At 40.9% G+C, this 22800-nt stretch overlaps 1 protein-coding gene across 1 annotated transcript in view; it reads left to right on the top strand.

The window, feature by feature from the left end:
• Positions 1 to 865: 865 nt before the first annotated feature.
• The window catches only part of Vps4b (vacuolar protein sorting 4 homolog B), a 35875-nt gene continuing 13940 nt past the window's right edge, over positions 866 to 22800 (top strand). The window contains exons 1-5 of the mRNA XM_008840657.3: positions 866 to 1149; positions 12735 to 12846; positions 14482 to 14638; positions 16707 to 16774; positions 21924 to 22043. Of these exons, the coding sequence (XP_008838879.1) occupies positions 1123 to 1149; positions 12735 to 12846; positions 14482 to 14638; positions 16707 to 16774; positions 21924 to 22043 (484 nt within the window). The 5' untranslated portion in view covers positions 866 to 1122. The remainder of the gene's footprint in view (positions 1150 to 12734; positions 12847 to 14481; positions 14639 to 16706; positions 16775 to 21923; positions 22044 to 22800) is intronic.

Raw genomic sequence — 22800 nt, 5'->3', positions numbered from 1 at the left:
GAGTCCAGAGGATAGGATTTAGAAAACTGTACCTAGAGAGGAGCAAGGTGGACGTGAAAGATGTACAGATGAACAGAAACCACATGAGGGCAACGTCAAGAGTGGTTGACCATGTTAATTAAAGAGGAAAGGCCAGGACTTAAGAGCTATGATGACAGCAAAAATTACTGGATGGATGGAAAATAAAATGGGGTTAATAAATGGTAAATAAAATGGATTAAACACCTATTCTGCTTTCCTCTGAGAAGCCTAACCATGAACAGAAGAAAAAGGAGATTGTGCAGCGGACTGAAAAAAAAATTCAGTTTTGTCATTATTCTGGCATATACCCTATGGAATCACGGACTTCCTTTGTGAGTGCAACTGGTGTATTATCTGACCTACTCATTGTCTGCAAAACAAGCCTGCTTCCTCTCCAGACCGTAAGCTCAATGGGGAACACGCAACTTATTTATATAAACATTCCCAAAGCTTCCCAGAGCCAACACAACAGAGACGCAGTGAAAAGCGTGACAGCTAACATAACAGGTCTTATTGCTTGCGCCATCACCTGCCTGGGGAACAGAATTGCTGCACGTCACAGACTAGGAAGAGGCGGTGACAAGAACAGAAAGGGATCCCAATTCCTAACCCGTGAGTTTAGGTGATTGGATAACTATTTTATCCAGGAAGCGACAATTAAGCTTCTTAATTCTCCGGGGCGTCTAACCCGCAAGAAGACACAAGTTGCAGTACGCAGACACCAAGCCTGACTTCCGCCAAACCTTGGAAGGGCTTCGCCTAGTCCTGTTCTCTTCTCGCGAGAGCCCGACCGTGGCCAGCCATACAGTAGGTGACTAGATAGCGCGCGCGTGCCGATGACGAAGCGGAAGTGTTCGGGCCAGAGGCGGGACCAGAGCCTAGAGGGGCTCGGGATTGCGGAAGTTTAGTGAGGAGGGTCCGTCGGCTCACGGTGGAGTGTGGAGTTGATTTATAGTTCCGGAACCGAGGCTGCTGCTCGGGGTCCCAGAGCCACCAGCCTCCCGCGGTCTGCGGCTGTGACGTGGGGCGAGATTCCAGGCACTGCTGCTGGCTGTCCTCGCCCCCTCGTTTGGCCGCCGGGAGCCGCTTCGGATCTCCACCATGGCAGCCACTGGCTCCAACCTCCAGGTACCCGAGGCTCGCCTCCGCCCCTCTGTAGAGCCCGGGCTGGGGGATGCGCGGGGAGGGGGGGGGGCGGGGGGGGGGGGGGGAGCGGCCGCACCCCTGGTCGGGCCGGGGGGGGGGGGGGCCGGCTCAGCGAGCCCCGAGAGCCCGGGCTGGGGGATGCGCGGGGAGGGGTGGGGGCGGGGAGGAGGGAGGAAGCTGCCGCACCCTTGGTCGGGCCGGGAGGGCGGGGAGCCTGGCCTGGGAGAAGGGGTGCTTCCCCTGGGGGTCACTTTCCAGAAGGGGCGGTTCCCGGATGCTCCAGCCTCGAGGCCTGGGGGACTCTTGAGTTTGCCTGAGACTTTGAAAAGCAAATCATTTGGAACCAAACAGGGCAAATCTTTCTGTTCAGTACCAGGAAGAAAGGAAAAATAATTCTGCAAAGCACTGTTCTGAACCAGGTTAAAACAGGGTGATCTTAGTTCTCGGCGTCTCGTACTGATTTAGCAAAGCTCTTCCAGCTGTCAGGTGTGTAGAGAAATATGAGAGCCTAAGAACCTGAGGTTGGAGCCAGCCTACACGCAGTTCCCATGAATTCATTAAATACTTGTGTTTGTGGCTGTTCTCCATATTACACTATATGAGTGTTTTTAATCTTTATGGCTTCCACTTCTCACCTCATTGCAGCAAGCTCAGTGTTTTGTACATAAATCGTGGAATCCTAAGATCGTTAGTGTTAGGATTGTTGACCTTTCGTGGAACGGAATTCATTGATAAGTGTTTTTAACCGTGTTCATCTTCGGTGGATCTGGGGCGGTTTAGAATTGACTTTGGTTCCAGAATTTCCAGCCCAGTAGGTTATTTTGGGACCAAAGAGTAGCACGAAATACTCTATACGGAATTCTTGGTTTGGACTTCCGGTAGTTTGTCAGATATTTGTTGCGTGTCTGGTATAAGCAACAAAGATTTATAGAAGACTTACTTCCTTAACATAGAATAGTTGATCCTGAAGAAAGTCCACTCAAAGTAGAGCCATTTAAACAGATCACACATACACTCGTTCACTCACACTCGGAATGGGAGGAGATGCTTGTTTAGGGCTCTTTTCTTTGAAAACAAATGTTTTATATCTTTAATGGTAAAATATAATTGCAACTATGAAAAAATTTTCTTAAAATTAAGAAGTTAGGCATTGGTTTGCATGTGTATCTTTCTCACTAAGATTGTAAAAAAGTCCAAGATAGGATTTAAACTTAATCTTGAAATTTGTTTTTGTAGTACTTATAAGAAAGTGCCAGTTGTTTGGGTTTTGTTTTTTGTTTTGTTTTTAAATTTGGTGGTAGTGATTTGTTTTGTTTTGGAAAATGTATCTTAAAAGTGTTGATTGGTAGAAATACTGTTTCATTGAATAGTCAAGATGATTGCATTTGCAGTACCTATCTTGTCATTATCCATGTTTGTTTGCCAGTTAACTAGTTTTATTCCATCAGCTTTTCATCTGCTTTGTGATTTAAGCATTCTATAACAATTTCCATCCATTTTTCTGGCATCTTTCTTCTGCAACAGTTGCAGTTTGGTTCTATAACCAGAATGTATTGTGTTTGAATTGGGGTCATTGGATGCTTTTCAGTGAGCCAGCTAGAGACTGACCAGTATTAAAGACCAGTACTAGTGGTAAAGAAGAAGGATGTTGAGTTACAGTTGTGGTTGGGTAAGCTGTGCCTTCTCATCCTTTTCAGCTTTCCAACCTGGGAAGTTTAGGTGAAGAATTGTTAAATAATGAGTAATTTTCCCAAGGAATAAAGCAAAACCCTCTATAGCCACTTGCTTATTTAATGGGGATACAAATAACTAAAAGGCAGAATTAAGAGGTAATTCCATAACTGCTGTAAGAGAACTAGAGGTTAGCATGGGTGGGCAGCAGGGAAGGGTGTAGCACACTCTTCCAAGGACAGTAAATGTTTCACAGAGGAGGTGATGGGATTGCAGATAAAGTGAGCACTGACTCCACTTATCTGCTCATGTTGGCTGGGATCTCATTTAATCCTCAAAACAGCTCTGATTCAAATGGAATATTATTCCAGTTTCACGATATTATACTTAAGCTTGAAGCTTTTGTGCCCAATGACATGCAATTAATTAATGTTGAGGTTAGTTTTGACTCAAGCCTATCTGCTTACAAATCCTTAGGGTTTTTAGTTTAGTTTTGTTTTGTTTTCTGTCTCTTTTTTTTTTTTGCTATAAAATTCTGTCTCCTTGGGTGAATGCTCTCTCTACATGCAGAGAAAAGTAACTTGGGCCTCAGTTTAGAAGTTTAGAAGCCTTTTAGGGAGATGGAGACAACTCCAAGTACTGCAGTGTAAAGTAAAACTCAAAGATTACCCAGTCCTAAATATTCATTGTCTATATAAATTATGCTAAGGCCTGGGGGAATCATATGTGTGCATGTCTGTGTGCGCACGCGTGCACCTGCCTCAGATGTCTTCTGTGAAAACAGAAAGCAACTGGTAAGGCACACTGTAATCACTGGAAGTATGTACAGGAGGTGTGGAAATTCAGAAACTTGAGCTTGTGCATCACACACTATGGTGGGTTCTCCTGCTCTAGATGTGGAGTCACAGAAAGGCCTTAAACATGGAGTGGCATGTTCACATTTTTGTTTGAGTATCAATTGTACTAGTCAGGGTTCTCCAATGAAACAGAACCCGTAGAATGAACTGTATAAGTCAGGGTTCTCTAAAGAAACAGAACCGGTAGAAAAAAAAATATATATATGTACTGGATTTCTCAGATTAGCTCACAAGATAGAGTCCAAGCAGTCCAACAATGGCTGCACCACACCGGAGAGGCTGAGAATCTGGTAGTCGCTCAGTCCACGAGGCTGGATGTCTTAGTAGTCCCAATCTGGCATTGAAGGTCTGATGAATTCCAAAAGATCAGCTAGTCTTCAGTCTACAGCAGCAAGGTGAACTCACCAGCGAGAGAGAAGGCAAGCAGCAAGAAGCCAGGTGTTCTCCTCTGTCTTGACCTTTTATACGGGCTGCATCAGAAGGTAACACCCACATTTAGTGTGTGTCTTCCAGCTTCAGATAATCCAATCAAGAAGATCTCTCTCATTTCAGCTAATCCCAGATCCAGTCAAGTTGACACCCAGGATTAGCCATCACATCAATGCATCATCTGTGTACAGGGACAGACCTGATAACCATTGTGGTGGAAGGAGACCATTTAGAAGGCAGAGACCTATGTAATGGAAGAGGGCGACTGGCCAGATTCAGATGGTTCTTATTTAAATGCAGAAGAAAAGCTGGCTGAGAGAAAATTTTAAGAAAGAAAATAGTCTGTTCTTGTACCTGCAGTTAAAAAGTGAGAGGAGGAGCTGGAGTCTGGATTTGCCACGAGATTTCTGGCTTCACTATCTGAGTGGATATGAGTTGGTTCTGAGGACATGAAAAGACAAGCACAATGGAGAGAAGCAACATAAATTCAGTTCTGAGATGTTGATTTTGAAATGTTTGTGGACAGAATCAAACAGAAAAGCCAAGTGAGCATTTCCATATATTCTTGTAGAGTTTGGGGCTAGACTGGAAATAAAGATTTGGGAGTTACTAGCATAAAAGTAGTTGTAGAGGTTGTGGATATAGAGAGTCCCATCTTGGAGACTTTCCAGAAGGAGGGAAAACAAGGACCAAGGAATCTACAGAGTGTGAAGGGACACTGAAAAAGAACCGTAGCATGGTTAGCAGCTATTGATGTAATGAAGGCCTAGAAAGGAGGTACTGTGTGGGTATTTGTTTCCAGTGCTAATTCCTGCAAGAGGGAGTTAGGTAGGCAATAGCTTTGGCAATCAACAGGCAGCGTTGCTATAGGAGGAATAGGAGATCAAGAAAGGAATTGAGCTTGGGGTGCTCTTTGGGGTTTTGCCGTGGAGGTAAAGAGATGCTGAGATGGCAGCTGGAGAACCTAAGAACCTGAGAGAGCTGGTGTGTTACACTTGGGGGAATCTAGGATAAGACTTAAACATGTTTTCCTGCTGGGGGGGGGTACCAAAAGGGAAAAGGTGAGCAGAACAGTCCAGTGGCATGTCACTGATGGAGTAAATGTCAAAGAGCAAGGTGAGAGTGGGCTCCAGAGTATGGGGGAAAAAAATCAGCCCTGGCAGCACTTCCTTTCTCCCAGTCACAATTTGTAGACGGCCACAGTCTCCTAATCTGAAAAGAATGGTCATCTGAACCTTCACACTTTCATATTGATGACTGACTCATGGGGAATGCGAAGACAATGGATGTAACCCCTGATCTTGTGGAGCTTACATTCTGGTGGGAGAGACAGATGGGCAAAAACAGGTGTACATGCATATACTTAGAGCATCCTGAAAAGATTTTATGTACAGGAATGATGTAGGGCAGCTGTGTGTTAAAATGGTGCAGGGTGTGGTGGCACACACCTTTAATCCCAGCACTCCAGAGGCAGAGGCGGGCAGATCTTTGTGAGTTCAAGGCCAGCCTGGTCTACATAGTTCCAGGACAGCTGGGGCTACAAGGAGACCTTGTCTCAAAAAGATAAAAAAATAAAATAAAATAAAATGGAATAAATTTAGGAGTCAGCAACATAAAATTGTCAGCCTTAAGTCATTGAAAACTGCTCACATAGAGGGAGTAAACAGAAGTGCGCCTCAGCCCGAATTCTGAGGAAAGGATTTCAAAGTCAACTAAAAGACTCAGCATAGCAGAGGGGAAAGAGCTGCTGGCAGTAGGTAGCAAAGTGATGCGTGGGACCAGCAGGGGACAGTGTCAGGAAGAAGGGAATGGTAGGATGTTGTCAAAAGTTTAAAGGCACAGCTGGTGTTTGGATCTGGCATAATAGAGTGCCTTGATTTGAGTGGTTTTAGTCATGTGATAAAAAGAGCATTGAGGGCTCATCTGATGCAATTTGGGCTCTGAAAGATAGAGAAACAGAACCAAGTTGAACGGTGTTTTAGCATCACAGGAAGCCTTTTGAAGGAGAGCTGTTTGTATTCTGGTGGAAATAGCTAGTAGAGAGAAATTGTTAGAGATGACAGGTGGAATAACCAAAAGGAGGGCAGTTTTGAGAGAGCAGATTTGATTTTTCCTTCATTCAGAAATTTGATTGTGTACCTTTCATCTCTCAGAACTATTCTGGGCTCAAGAGCCCAAGGAAAGAAGTCCTGTCTTCATGGGGTTTACTGTGAAATTGAGATGGCCTGTGAGTACCAACCCAGCAAATGCAGTGAGAGTGATGGGCTAGAGAGAGGTGGGGAGAGCCGAAACCAGGGATTGCGCCAGTTTGTTTTTCCCAAATTGACATGAAGAAGAGACACCTCGAAGGGAGGGATCCTCCGCTGAGGAATTTCCATCATCAGATTGGCCTGTAGCCACAACTGGGCATTTTCTTGATTGCTGGTTCTAGGGCCCACCCCACTCTGGACTGTGTCATCCCTGGACAGGTGAGCCTGGGCCATGTAAGGAAAGTAGCTAAAGGGACTGGAGAGATGGCTCGGTGGTTAAGAGTACGGGCAGCTCTTGCTGAGGACTGGGGTTCAGCTCCCAGCACCTGCGTAGTGGATAACAGCCAAGTCCAAGGGATCCAGTACCCTTTTCTTGCCTTCATGGGCATTACACACATGCATTGCACACACAGGTGCACTTGCATACATACAGGCAAAACACTCATACACATAAAGTAAAAAGAATGAAAATTTTAAAATACTTATAAAAAGAAAAAAGTAGCTGAATAAGCCAAGAGTAAGCAGTGTTCCTCCATGGCCTATGCTTCAGTTCCTGCCACCAGGTTCTTGCCCTGAGTTCCTGCCTTGACTTCCTGCAGTGATGGATTGTGAGCTGGGGGTTGTAAGCTGAGTAAACCCTTTTGTCCCTGTGTTGTTCTTGGTCAGTGCTTTATCACAGCAACAGAAAGCTAGCTAATGCAGGGATGGAGCACAGCCCTCAGATTCAGGAGGGCCTCTCAGGATTTGCCAGCCAGACTAAGACTAGACCATGCCAAGGGCACAGTCTGCAGTGCCCAGTAGCCCAAAGGAGCATTGAATGGTTCGGGTAGACAGTGCAGAGCTAGAGACCAGGTCACATGAGGCCATTTGGAGCATGTTCCAGTATTTGGATTCTGTTGTTTGCAGTAGGAAGACATCGCAAAGTTTGGTGCTTGGTACTTTGGGTAGCAAGAGTGGAACCAGGCTAACTGCCCACAGGTTGGTGGTAGCAAATAGGAGAGCGGATTGGACCAGGATGGTGCCAGTCAAAGTGGTAAGGACTGTATTCTGGAGTTGGCTCTTTAGAACTATACAGGACACAGTTAATTTCATTTCAGTGAAGAATGCCATCAAAACCATGACTGAAATTGGACTTTCATCAAGGTAAATCAGATTCTTACAGTTTAAACATGCATCAGTACTGTGTTGACTGTTTAAATTAAGTAAAACCACCTCAGTTCCATTGGTCGTGTTCCATGTATTCAAAAGCTGTATTTAGCTGGTAGCTTTCATATTGGACAGTGTAGATACCTACATTTTCATTATTGGAGAAAGGCTGGTTTAAAGTATGTAATCTGTACAGTGTTTGGAACCAGTTTCCTAAAGTAAAAATTTTATTGTAAGCTGGGCATGGTACATGCCTGTAGTCTCAGCTACTCAGGAGATGCTGGAGAAGCCCTTGAATGCCCAAGTTCAAGATCAATCTGAGCAATATAGCAAAGCCCTGTCTCAAAAAAAAAAAAAAGTTTACTTTAACATATGAGACTGGGAGCGTAGCTTAGTGGTAGAGCACTTGTCTGTTATGGGTTAACAGAAGGAGGGGAATTAGTTAAGAAACACAGCACTTCAAAATAATCTGAAGAAAATTAAGGTCTGAATAAGAAAAGAATTTATTTCCACCATGTGGCCTAACCACAGTCTTTGAATACATGTTTATATGAGTAGTTTCTTCTAAGCACCAGGTAACCACATCTGTGCCTCTACTTTTTATGTCCATTCTAGTTTACAGAACCTGAAGATATGTCCTTGCATTCTTACTGTTTGAACGTGAAACAAAGCAAGTACAATTTTGTCAGTTCTAAATCACCATTCTAAAACAGTGTAACAGAAGTGTGGCCCTCCAGCTTACAGATTTCATACCATCTGTTTCTCATCCATCAGCAGATGCTTCCAAGTATACTGTTATTCTTTCACATGATTGGCGCTGGGATTTTGGATGGTTTTTATCTTAATGATGTGCTTATTTTTAGTATAGCCTAATGAGTATCATTTTCTCTTTTCATTGGCTCTTATTTCTGTTGAATACTGCTTCATTACTTAAATGAACCCGCTTGGAACATTTTACTTTAAATTGTGTGCGTGAGTGAGTGCGTGCGTGCGTGCGTGCGTGTGTGCGTGTGTGTGTGTGTGTGTGTGTGTGTGTGTGTACAGGCACGTGCCATAGCATATGTGTGATGGTCAAAGTATAACTTGTGGGTGTTTGTTCTCACCTTCTGCCATATGAGTCCTAGGGATGTAATTCAAGATGTCAGTCTTGGTGGCAAGCACTTTATCCTCTGAGGTGTGTCTCTGCCCCACCCCCACCACCTAGTTGAAACATTGTAATGATTAATCCCCACCATCCAGTTGAAATATTGTAATAATTCATGCTTATTCTTTATTTTCATGTGTCTATGCATTTTATTGCAATTTTAAAAAATATTTTATTATTTTTATTTTATGTGTATTAGTGTATTGCATGCATGTATGTGAGTGCACCCCTGTCGTGCAGTGTCACAGAGGTCAGAAGAGGGCTTCAGATTCCCCTGGAACTGGAGTGGAGTTAAGGACAGTTCATAATCACCATGTGGGTGCTGGGAATCAAACCCGGGTCCTCTGCAAGGAGTCAGTGCTCTTAACCGCTGAGCAATTTTTTTAAAAAATGTATGTGGCCGGGCATGATGGTGCATGCCTTTAATCCCAGCAGAGGCAGGGTAGTCCAGGACTACCAGGTCCCAGCCTGGTCTACATAGTGAGTTCCAGGACAGCTGGGGCTACAGGGAGACCCTGTCTCAAAAAGACCAAAAAAAAAAAATTTATGTGTACAAGTATTTTGCCTGTATGTATATAATTGCACGTGTTGTGCAATACCCAAGAAGGCCTGAAGAGAGCCAGATCACCTGGAACTGGAGCTACAGACAGTTGTTAGCTGTCATGTGTGTGCTGGGAACTGAACCTGGGTCCTCTGCAAGAGCAGCCAGTACTCTTAACCACTGAGCCATCTCTCCAAACCTATGTTTTTATTACAATTTTTTTAAAAAAATATTTTATTATTTTTATTTTATGTGTATGAGTGTATTGCCTGCATGTAAGTGAGTGCACCCATGTTGTGCAATGCTGCGGAGGTCAGAAGAGGGCTTCAGATTTCCCTGGAACTGGAGTTAAGGACGGTTTGCAGCCGCCATGTGGGTGCTGGGAATTGAACCCGGCTCCTCTGCAAGAGCAGTCAGTGCTCTTTTAACCACTGAGCTATCTCTCCAGCCCCTTTAAAAAGAATATTTTTATTTATTTATTTTTATCTTATGTGTATGAGTGTTTTGCCTGCATGTGTGCAATACCCATGGAGGTTAGAAGAGGGTATCTGATCCCCCAGAGCTGGAGTTACCGTTGTGAGTCACAATGTGCGTGCTGGGAACTGAACCCTGGTCCTATGCAAGAGCAGCCAGTGAGTGCTGTTATCCACAGAACCATGTGTTCAGCCCCTTAATTACAATTTTTAGTGGCAGTTTTATTTTGAGATAGCATGCAGTTAGCTTTCACCCAATTGCACATTGTAAAACTCATACAATATCATAGTCAGTATACTGATGTTGATGCATTCTATAGCTCTTACACATCCCCAGGTTTGACTTGTACTCTCTTGTCTCTGTGTTTTTGTGCAGTTTTGGAACAGTATGTAGGCTTGTGTATCCACCATCTTGGATTTAGTTTGCAAAACTAACCATGCGACTGCCTCATGAATAAGCAGCTGCTTTCCAGAACAGTTCTGCCCATAAGGATCCTTCATGTTGCTCTTTTATGTCCGCAGTCACCTCTGTTTCTCTGCCACTCACCATCCCTATTCCTTGGTAAAATTTCTGTCTTCCTGGTCTCTGATTTTCTCATTTTGAGGGCATTATGTACATCGAATCATATAGTATCTTATAATAATCATACAATGTAGTCTTTTGGGATTGTCTTCTCTCAATAGCATAATCACTTCAAGATTCTTCTAAATTTTATTAAAAATAGTCTGTTCCTTTTTCTGCTGACAAGTACTCCATGGTAATTATATGCCAGAGTTTGCTGTGCAACCCTTGAAGGATATCTGAAACATTCATTCTTGTACAGGTTTTTTGAGTGGACACAAATGTTCTTTTCTCTGGGATATGTGTCTAGGAGTGCAATTGCTTTTTTATATATTAGGTGCATGTTTTGTTCTATAAACAAAAACAGCCAGTTTCCAAAGCTTCTTTACCATTTCGTATCCTCCCATCAGTGTGTGAGTGATCAGTTCTTGGTATCCTTACCACTGTTTGATGTCACTGTTTTTACTTTTAGCTATTCTGATAGGTGTATGGTTATTTTAGCATGTATTATTCAAATGGCTGATGATGCTAAGCATCATTCTGCTTGCTTATCTGCCACCTATATCCACATAGGTGAAATGTATGCTTTGCCTGTTATTTAATTGGATTCTTAAAAAAAACAAAACAAAACTGGTGTGTGTGTGTGTGTGTGTGTGTAAATAACTCGCAGGAGGTGGTTCTCTCCTAACATGGTCATGGCAGCAAGGACCCTTACCCACTGAGCCATCTCACTGCCTATTACTTGCATTCTTTTTTAATGTTGTCTTAAGAATCCCTGCATATATTAGTAGATGTTTGTCTTTTGTCTGTTTCACAAATACTTCTCTTGGTCTGTACTCACTTTTCATCTTTTTACCAGAATCTTTTAGAGGACAAGTTTTTAGTTTGATATGCTCCAGTTTCTTATCGTTTCCTTTTATACATTCTTTGGTATTAAATCCGAGAACTTTTTGCATAGTGCTAGATCCTGAAGATTTTCCATGCTTTTTCTGAAAGTTTTATGTTTAAGTCTGTGATCCATTTTGAGTTAGTTTTTTGCTGAACATAAGAAGTTTAAGTTAAGATTTATTTTTTCTTCCCCTCATGGACATTCAGTTGCTATAGTACCATTTCAAAAGTCTACCCTGCCATCATTCATTTGTTTATATATCATTTTTTTAAAATGATGTGAATAGAGGCTGGAGAGAGGCTCAGCAGATAAGAGCACTGATTGCTCTTTCAGAGTACACAGGTTTGATACCCAGCACCCATGTGGCAGCTGACAACTGTCCATAACTCCAGTTCCAGAGGATCCTGGAATACCCTCTTCTGACCTATGCAGGCATTGATTTACGCAGTTGCACTTACATGCAAGCAGGACACTCGTACACATAAAATAAAAATAATAAATGTTTTTAATCTTAAAAAAGTCACCTAAATATATTTGTATGACTATTTGGGGCAAGGTTTCCAATGTTCACAAATGTGAAAGAGTAGAAAACGAATCTTCTTAAAATCATACTTTTCAAAAATATCCCTTATAAATACTTTCCATGTTATTAAAATGTTTCTTAACACTTTTTAATGATCTTCTAATATTCTTTATTGTGTTATCATTTTGCTGTTTAAGATGTAATGTCTTTGCTCATGAAAGTTTTTAGTATTTTTTTTCAGAATCTTGATATCTCATTGCCCATAAGAGATTTTACCCCTTTTTGTTCTATTATGTGCTATAGGCAAAACAGTACTAGAGTTTTGAGAATTTTCCTGATTTTTAAAAAATCATATTTTACTTATCTGTGTGTCTGTGTGCTCGCTCATATATGTGCATCTTCCCAGGTGCCCCAACCCCCTGCAAACACCACAGGCTATGTATGGAGGTCAGAGGGACAGACAGACTGTAGGAGTCAACCCTCTCCCTCTACCGTGTAGGTTCCAGGGATTGAACTCATGTAGTCAGGGTTGGCAACAGGCACCCTTCTTACCTGCTGAGCCATCTTTCTGGGCCCCTAACTTGCTTTCTAAATTTAAATTTTCAGATTATTCAATTATTCCTTACTAGCCATGAGTTTGACTAGAGTGAAATTGTGTGAAAACTTTAGTGTTTGGTACTAAAATAATATACACATAGTATTTATCCATATAAGGAATGTAATTTGTATTTTAGACAATTTATAATAAAATTCAGGTTTTTTTAAATAAATGGTTTGTTTTAAAAGTTGCTTTAACAAAAACAAAGCAGAAGGGACTGCTGAGATGGTTCTGCAGATAACGATATCTGCTGCCAAGCTTAGCAGCCTGCGTTCAATCACTAGATCCACATGGTGGAAGGAAAGAACTGACTCCTGCAGGTTGTCCTTTGACACATGTCCATGTGTTCATGTACGTGCCATGGCAGGAGCACACACTAAATAAATAAATAAATAAATAAATGCAAATTATGACAGAATTTCAGTATGGTTGCTTCAAATTTAGATTTATGCTTTGATCTTAGAATTGTTGTCTCACTTATACAGAAAGCAATAGATCTTGCAAGCAAAGCGGCCCAGGAAGACAAAGCTGGGAACTATGAGGAAGCCCTTCAACTCTATCAACATGCTGTTCAATATTTTCTCCATGTTGTTAAATGTAAGGTCATGTTTTATTTATTTAAACTTTTGTAGTAAAAGAAAACAAAACTTTCATTTATAAAAATTAAAATGCAAAACTCTGGGAATTCTAAAAATCTAAACTACCCATCTGTTTAAAAAAAATACAGGGCTAGAGAGATGGCTCAGTGCTTAAGACCACTGACTATTGCAAAGGACCCAGGTTTGGTTCCCAGCAGCCACATGGCCGCTAACAACGGTCCTTTGAGCATTTCCATTTAAGGGGAAGGGGGAGGGTTTATGTTAAAGTGAAACTGAGAATGAATTAGGACACACTTATTAGGAACTTGTAAATAGTCCCATGCATTGCTTATATTGTTGAAGTCCTCTTTTGAAAATAGCCGCAACAGAGGCCTTTATGTAGTGAAACTGCATTTTGGTGTTTCATATGTATTTGATTTCTATCACTTTGTGGGAGTTTTTTATATTATTTTTATTTTATGTGTATGAATGTCCTGATGTAAGTGCATACTTGTTGTGAAGTGCCCACAGAGGTCAGAAGGGAACATTGAATTCTCCTGGAACTGGAGTTACTGACAGTTGTTAGCTGCCATGTGGGTGCTGGGAATCAAACCTGGGTCCTCTACAAGAGCTGCCCTTAACTGCTGAGCCGTTGCTCCAGCCCCAATTTCTATTACTTTGTATGCTCTGGAATAAAGCTGACATAGACTTTGATGGAACTGGTTACTGCTGCTTTACTTCTGATTATCTTTCTTTTTGATATTGATATTTCAGTTTTAAAATTTGTTATTAACAAATTAATTTTACCTATCAGTGGGTTGGTGTGGTATTTCAACATATGCATAGTGTACATGGATCAAATCCAGCTTCCCCTTTTTCTAATTCCCCCTGCCCCCGACACACACACACCTTTCTCAACATTTAGCAATGACTACTCAACATTCGGGTTGTTTGTTGTCTCTCTTGTGATTAGTTTTATGTATGACATCTTTCAGCCATCTGTAAACTGTAAGGTAAGAATTTGAAACCTATAGAAAATTAAATAATTTCTTATTATTTAACATTAACTTTAAAATACCATCTTACTCAGGTCTTCTTTTGACTCAGATCCACTGTAGGTCTCCAGTCCTAGGGGAGGGAGCAGAAAAGATTTGGTAATCATTGGTTACAACAGATAAAAGGTGCTTGCTTTGTCCTATCTCCTCCAACATGGAATTTTCTGTTTAAAAGAATATCCTATAATAGTTTGAACCTTTCTGACTGGATACTATAATTAGGTACTTTTTCTGTTGCTGTGATAGAATACCCTGACAAAAAGCAGGTTTGGAAAGAAGGGGTATATTTTGGCTTACAGTTTCAGAGGGGATGCAGTCCATCACCACAGGGAAGGCCTGACAGCAGGAGTCAGGAAGCAGACTGAAAACATTTTATCCATATACAGGAAGCAGAAACAGAAAACAGGAAGTGGGGCCATTAAAACCTCCAGTGACATATTTCCTCCAGCAAGACTCCACCTCCTGATACTTCCACAAACTTCCCAAACAGCATCACCAATTGGGTCCAAGTATTTGAACATATGAGCCTCTGGGGCACATTTCACATCCAGGCAGCAACAACAAACACTAATGAAATGGCATCTCATTCCCTTCCACAGATGAAGCACAAGGTGATAAAGCCAAACAAAGTATTAGGGCCAAGTGTACAGAGTATCTTGATAGAGCAGAAAAACTAAAGGAGTATCTGAAGAAAAAAGAGAAAAAACCACAGAAGCCAGTGAAAGAGGGACAACCAAGTCCACCTGATGAGAAGGGGTATGTATTCTGCAGTGTGAGATCTTATTGTAGCTTCTGATTTTTCATTTGTGAAATACATTTCTTTTGTTTAAACCAGGTATTGGTGAACCATGGTTGATGAAGCAGAGTAAGCTTGTCCATTGTAGTCATTAGTTGTGTTCAGAAACAGCCTTGCACTTTCATTAATACATTGCCACCACAGACAGCTCTCATGCTGCACAACAGAGCTAAATGGTTGCAATAGACTGTGAAATTCAACTCAGTTTTACTAATATTTGCCTAGTAAACACCATTTAAAGGATACGAAGAGTGTAAGAATTAGAGGTGACTGATAACTTTATATAGCAGAGTTTGAAGAAACTTTATATTCTCTGTTCAAGGCATGGTTAGGAAACCAGTGAGTTTCTGTGACACCTTAAGATTAGTTTGTCTTCATCACATTGATATAACAAAACTCAGATCCCAGCCCAATTTTACAAATTACTGAATCTCAATTTAGCATTTCTTATGTTTAAAAAAAAAGAAACAGTAATTCCCAACATGAAATGAAAATATTGGGAAGAATTCATTGGGAATTCAGTGGGAATATCGGAACCTCCCTCCGATCTCAGTGAGATTTCCTGGCCAGCAGAAGCATTTGTTCCTCCTGTCTGCTGGGACACATGAAGACCTTGTTATCCTCTCTCCTGTGACGGCTGCCTGAACTACACTAACAATCTTAATTACAAGCAGAAGGACTCGTGTGACTTAGTTTGATTTTAAAACGGGTTTCTTATAGGCTATTACCTTACAGAATTTTGAGTCCCGTGAATCAAACTTGGGTTCCACATGACTTGGAGAAAAACCCAATCTATCATGTAATATGCAGCTGGGAATTCATGCCTATTGTGTATGGTGTTTGAGTAGAGAGCCTGCTGCTGCCACCAAGCATCTTGAGGTCTCAGAAATATGCAGTAAGACCTCTGACTCAGTTCCCTTAGGAAAACCAGTGGTCTCACTTGAAGGTTTGGTCTCCATGCAAGCAGCTCTCACCTTTCTGAGGAGCTTGAGTCCCATGTAGAGCCCTGCCTGCAAGGGAGCCTACAAAGGGCAGTTTGTTTTAATACAGTCTTGACAGTACAAGAAAGCATTACAGGAGTTTGAAATGCTCTCCAGTGACCTGGCTCTCATTATTTACATCACACAACACTGCCATCCTGCAGATGACCTGGGTGTAAGTCCTGCCAAGTTTTTTGTCCCATTTTGTATTAAAGTTTGAAGGTTGATAGGACTTTTTTCCACCTTTATCCCCATTTCACCCAACATTTTATCAGGAACATTTTCCATTCATTGTTCTACAGCGTAGTTTTCGAAAGCAGCAGCATGTTCTATCATCACTTATCTCTATAACTAAACAAAATTTATTTATTTATTTTTTCCTTTCTCGGTTGTGCTATATGTATGTTTATCCTTATAGTCAAATCTTTATTTCCTCAGGATGCGTTCCTGGATGTGAAATAGTGGGTTGACTGTATTTCTTTAGCATTCATAAGATTTCATTCAGAAGTGTTAACTACCCTTGGGAACCTCAGACTAACAGTTATAGATCTTTGTTCTTTAGGTAATTGTGTATGTTCATTCTCCTTCTAGCAGGAATTCTTGTCAGGTTATAATTTATCTGATCCTGATGTTTTATTGCTATCCAACTCCCCTGTACTTTTTTTGGTCTTTTTGAGACAGGTCTCCCTGTAGCCCCAGCTGGTTTGGAACTCCCTATGTAGACCAAGCTGGCCTCCATCTCACAGAGATTTGCCTGTCTCTGCCTCCTGAGTGCTGGGATTAAAGGTGTGCATTACCATGCATAGTGTGTACTTTGTTATTCCTCCCTGGAGTTGTATGTAGTTTTGTGTTCATGAGTATGCATGCATGAGTATATACTTTATGTGCTAGCTTCCTGTTTTAACATATTCTTAAAAGTATCCAGTAAAGCACTTTAATGTTTGTCTTGCCTCTGAAATCGCAAACATTTCAGGTTATCTCTCCTTTACTTTTGCATTCCTTATTCACAGTGACTGCTTATTTGAATGTATTAAATTCTTTTTACTAGGAATGAAAGTGATGGGGAAGCAGAATCTGATGATCCTGAAAAAAAGAAACTACAAAATCAACTTCAAGGTTACTTTAGATTTTGTTTTTAAATTTACTGTTTTATTGAAAAGGCTTATAAATCATCTATTTTAACTGTTTTTCTTGTTTTCCTTTGCATTTAAATGAGGTTCAAAAATTGGCTTTGGATTGGGCAAGGTGGCACATTGTGCGCCTTTAATCCCAGCACTTGGGAGGTAGAGGAAGGTGTATCGCTGAGAGTTCCAGGCCTACTAGGGCTACATAGTGAGGTCATGTCTCAAAAAAAAAGAGAAAGAAACTGCCTTTTAGTTCCTGCTGGGTCACATACTGTCTTTGTTTCCAGCCTGACTTTGTCCTCACGGGTTTCTAATAATTGAATTTTCTAATAGTTGAAAATAGTTGAATTCTTTCTTTTTTTCTTTTTTTTAATCTCCCTGTAGTCCCAGCTGGGCTAGAACTCAAATATGTAGACCAGGCTGTCCTTGAACTCACAGAGATCCTCCTGCCTCTGCTGCTCAACTGTTGGGATTAAAGGTATACACCACCATGCCTGGCTGGATTTTTAAAAATATATTAAAAATACTGTTTTTAGTTTTGCTTTTAAAAGGCTGTCAGGCAAATTGCTGTCCTTCATTTATTTACCCAGTGTATAACAAGTAGTGTTTATGCTGTTGACACATACAAAGTCTGATGGCATTAAATTGCTGTTGTCCAAGGGACAGAATGGACTAAAAATTGCCCAGTTTTTATTGCCGTTGCTGTGGCTGATTAGCTGATTCATTTTCTCCCTGTTTTTCCTCCTCTGCTTTTCAATGTTTACATACATGTTTGTATCATTATATTTGACATTACTCTTTTCCCTGTTTAACTGTCACAGGTATCAAGGCCCTTCGATTCTGCCCTGCTGCAGTGTAGTGGCAGACTGGAGAGGCTGCAGATCTGGATCTCACTCCAAGGTCTGCCAGGGAAAAGCTTTTTAACTTTGTGCAAGTTCCCTAACCTCTCAGACTCTGGGTCCCCATCTCAAAAATAGACATTCCCACCTTTCTCTCAGAAAAGATTAGTGACAGTGTAGAAGGATCTTTAACAAATTCTAGAGGGTTAATAAATAGTAGCTCAGTATCTCTAAAAAGGCATCTGTTTAATTGCTGGTTTCTTTAATTACCGAGATGTGACTGTTCTTTGGTATGTTAGCTAAGGTTATCAAATAAACTTTTATGTTCATTAATTGGTAGTATGTATTTGTACCTTTGAGTCTTACCTAATAAAATACATAACAAGGAAGAATTTCCATTTTGTAGGCCCAGCCTTGATTACTGAACAGTGGGAAGGAAAAAAAGTAGACACCCTCCCCCCGACACACACATCTGTACATATACAGAGAGAACTTAGCCAGACCATGAACCTTGCAATACTGCTCCCTTCATTTGGGGATATCTGTGTTACACACTCCATTGGGATGTATAGAACAGTACAGAGTACCTTGGAAACAGTACAACTTATGAGCAGATTTTTTATATGCCAAGAACTTGAGTGGCAGATAGATACAGTCCAAGGGGAAAACTGAGTTTCCCCTGCTGCGTGCTGTGCTCACTGCACACTCGGTGTGTGTGTCAGAATTTACCAGCGGTCTGTGCCAAGTGGTCTATTTGAGTTGTAAGACAAATGCTGTTTTCTGTCTGCCTTGCTGATTTGGGTTTGGTTTTTTCCCCATCCTTCCCCCTACCAAGTGAAAAGTACATTGTGTATTCAGTTTTGAAAAAAAATACAAGCAGGGCTGGAGAGATGGCTCAGCGGTTAAGAACACTGGTTGTTCTTGTAGAAGACCAGGGTTCAAATCCCAGCACCCACATGGAAGCTAACAACTGTCTGTAACTCCAGTCCCAGGGGATCCGACAGCCTCTTCTGACCTCCGTAGGCATTACACAACATGGGTGCACTTACCTGTGTGCAGGCAATACACGCATACACATAAAAATAAAAATAGCCAGGTGTGGTGGTGCATGCCTTTAATCCCAGCACTTGGGAGGCAGAGGCAGGCGGATCTTTGTGAGTTTGAGGCCAGCCTGGTCTACATAGTGAGTTCCAGGCCAGCTAGGGCTACAGGGAGACCCTGTCTCAAAAAAGACAAAAAATAAATAAAAATGTTTTTTAAAATGCAAGCAGTTTTTAACAGATTTCTGTGAATTCCCCGTCAGTTATAAATTCAGTGAAATTTTTTTTTTTAATGTGTAAGAGTGTATTGCCTGCATGTATGCGAGAGCGCCTATGTTGTGCAGTGCCAGTGAGGTCAGAAGAGGGCTTTGGATTCCCCTGGAACTGGAGTTAAAGATTGTTCCTAACTGCGATGTGGGTGCTGGGAATCGAACCCAGGTCCTCCTCTGCAAGAACAGTTAGTGCTCTTAACCGCTGAGCCATCTCTCCAGCCTTGACTTTTTTTTTTTAATTACAAGTAATTTAAACATTTAAATGTGGATATTTATTTGGAATCTCATGATGAGAAAGGAGTTTGAGCCTTTTGTGTGATGTTTTGTTTTTATTTTTTCACTTTTTTTGTTTTTGTTGTTTTTTGTGGTTTTGTTTTTGTTTTCAAGACAGGGTCTCACATAGCCCAGCCTCAAACTTTCTATACAGCTGAGAGTTACCTTAAGTTTCTGATCCTACTGCCTCTACTCCCTAAATATTGGGATTAGAGGTGTGTGCCACCATGCCCAGTTTTTATCTGTCTTTTTTAATTTAATGGATTTCATTGTATAGACATTGCTAAAGTTCTTACTACACAAGCATAAGAACCTGAATTCAATCCCCCAGAACTCACATAAAAGAGCCAGGCAAGATGGCATGCACTTGTAATCCCAGTACTGGGGAGGTGGAGACAGGTGGATCCCTCAGGTTTGCTGGCCAGCCAGCCTGGCCTGCCTGGTAGATTCTAGGCCAGTGAGAGGTCTTGACTCAAAAACAAGGTATATTGACTCCTGAGGAAAGAACCCTGGGTTGACCTCTGGCCCCCACATGCGTATGCCTATGTGACTGCACACCACACATAAATAACAAATACTATATGCATTTTTGAGTCTTCTCTGCTTCTGAAATACTATTTTACTTATGTTTTAGATTATAACACATTAATTGATTGATATAATTAAAAATGGAAGTATAGTTTTAATTTTCTGCTAGATAAAGTAGATATTCAGTGACTTTTAAGGTTAAATAATATTTGCATTTTTGTGCTTATTTTTTAAGTATGTACATATATGTTTGTGCACATGCCATGACATATATGTGAAAGTCCTTGCAAGGAGGCTATTTTCTCCTTCCACTGTATGAACCAGGATCAAACTCAGATCAACAGGCTTGGCAGCAAGTGTCTTTAACTGCTGAGCCATCTTGCCAGCCCCTTATTTTACAAACCATTAAGTTTTGTCTAGCATTTAATCTTTTATAACTAAATACTGCAAAATCACCTTTAAACTTTTAGAAAAGTATTAATTAAATATGGAAATAAATTATGCATGCTTTGTGTATGTGTATGTGGGGAGGTGGGTATGTGTTGCTATGGGGGGGTGCACATGTATGTAGATCAGAGATTGATGTCTGGTGTCTTCTTTGATCACTCTCTACCTTATATATTGAGGCCTAGTTTCATTTGAACCCAGAGCTCACCATTTCAACTAGTCATCCTAGCCAGTTTGCTCTAGAGATCCTGACTCCATCTCCCAATACTGGGATTACATGCAGGCCCCCATACCTACCTGGCATCCTGTGTTGTAGCTAAAGTTACTGTGAGATTATTAATCTTAATGGACTATAAAAAATATATATTGACTTTTTAATACTAAACTGAACTTTTATGATATGAAAATATTTATGATTTTGTTCAATTTTAGTATAATAACCAAAGATTTTTTATCATTTAGGAAAGTCAAATTGAGTAAGAGGTAATATTTCCTAACAAGAAGAAAATACCTGTAAACCTGATTTCATAAGTGATTTGTGTAAATGATATGTTATATTTAAACAATTACCTGTCGTCTTTTTTAGTGTGGAGGCCAGAGGGCAACTTCGGGTGTTTTCCTCTATCCATTACCCCCTCATTTTTTGGGACAGGGTCTGTCACCAACCCTGAAGCTCATCAGATCAGCTTGGCCAGCCAATGAGCTGCAGGGATCCGCCTGTCTCAGAAGCCACTGCCCACCCCTCCTCCAGCGCTGGCTTATGGGTGTGGATTATCACAGTTCTCTGTGTGCATGCTGGGAACTGAACTCGGGTGTTCATTCTTGCATGTCAGGCACTTTGCCAACTGAGCCATCTCCTTGGCCAAGAGATGGTTACCTATCGTCTTAGAATAGGCTGTTTAGTTGGCTTAGAGTAAAGCACTTTCTATATATTAGAATATTGGAATAGCTTTTGATTAAAATAAGAGGGTTTTTTTCTAATAAATTATGGGAAGGTTTTTGTTGTTTGTTGTTTTTTTTTGACTCTTACTCTAACAGTAGCTATGGCTTTTTGAATATACTGCATTGAGAAACTGAATCATTCCTTTAAGTAACCTTGTTAATTAAAAAAGAAAAAGTGGTTCTATTTAGTAGTCAGATAGAAAATTTGGCAAATCTCAGGGAAGTGCCGTAGATCTGTAGGGACACACCTCTGCCATCTGCTTCCCCTGTAGATATTCTTGCTCTCTTTTCCTCTCGTGTCTTTTCCCTCTGTCTTTCTATCTTAAGTTAAAATTACTGAAGCATATTTTCTCTCTGTAGCTGAGGAAAGTGTTAGGTTACCTTTTGTTTGGGTCAACAAGAGGAATAGCAAATCAGCCTCATTGAAGAAGTACACTTGCTTGTCCAGAGCCAGTGGAGTCAAGTACTTTCTGTTTTGGGTGCTTATCCCAGCATTCCTGTGTTCACCATGTCGCCTGATCCTTACACTAACCTGTCTATGTAGGTTGACCGTTTCACGAATGAAGAAGCAGAAGTACAGGCATTAAGTGTCCTAATCTTGGTCATCTAGCCCCACACCTGAGTTCCTAACTGATGACTTCCAGCATCTGCTTCCTCATTGGTATTTCTAAAATGCTTTTAGTACAGAAAACTTTTCCTACAATTTTACAGTATGCCTTTAAAATATCTGTATTTTATGTTTCTTTCTAACTTTGATGCAATAGCTTTCCTTAATATAAAGATGACCCAATGTTTTGTAGGTGCCATTGTTATAGAACGGCCAAATGTGAAGTGGAGTGATGTCGCTGGTCTTGAAGGAGCCAAAGAAGCACTTAAAGAGGCTGTGATATTGCCTATTAAATTTCCTCATCTTTTTACAGGTGAGATGGCTTCTAAGTAATTCGTGTGATTTTAAAATAGAAGGTAGAACATTATGAGTTCATGTCACCATATCATGAATTGTCTTGAATTCTAACAGTCAAGATGATCTTTACACAAAGATGTTTCATTTCCTATTCATATCTATAATTGAGTCTACGTTGCAAAATAACCTGATTGTCAACCAGTAGGGCTTAAGGAAAATCACTGGAATGCTGTGTACCCATTATAATATACTATATATCCATATTAGTAAATTTAAAACCACATAGCAATTTTTTTGAATGATGCCTACATCTATTATAAAGATCAAAAAGCAAGTTATAAAAATATATAGTGTGATTCCATATCTGTTAAGTAAAAGCATGCTGAGAAGTAAATGTAGGCAGGCTTTCTTAAAATGCTAAAGAATGCCTAGAGAATATGGTTTGGGGCAGTCTTTACTTTTCACTATTATCTGATTTTTGTGCAGTAGTCATGTACTAGTTTTTAGAGTATTTCCATTCCTTAAAAAGAGGAGTCACATGGGCTTGGGCGGAGCTCCTGCCTCCTTTCTTTTACCAGTTCTGCCTATGCTCAACCATGGTTGGCTTCGCTTGGAAGCATGGAGGAAATGATTCCTCTGTGTTGACCCTCCCCTTTATAGACTGGACACTGGTTCAAGTCCATCTGGTGGGGTCTTCTCGGCCTCCTTGATCAAGAGGACAGGTGACCCACCACCATTATAGGACATTCCCTGAGGAACAGATCCTCAAATGG

This window comes from Nannospalax galili, unplaced genomic scaffold (genome assembly GCF_000622305.1).
Source record: "Nannospalax galili isolate Female #2095 unplaced genomic scaffold, S.galili_v1.0 scaffold298, whole genome shotgun sequence".
Lineage (NCBI taxonomy): Eukaryota > Metazoa > Chordata > Mammalia > Rodentia > Spalacidae > Nannospalax > Nannospalax galili.
Note: the sequence above shows the minus strand (reverse complement) of the source record. Positions and strands in the feature narration are given on the sequence as shown.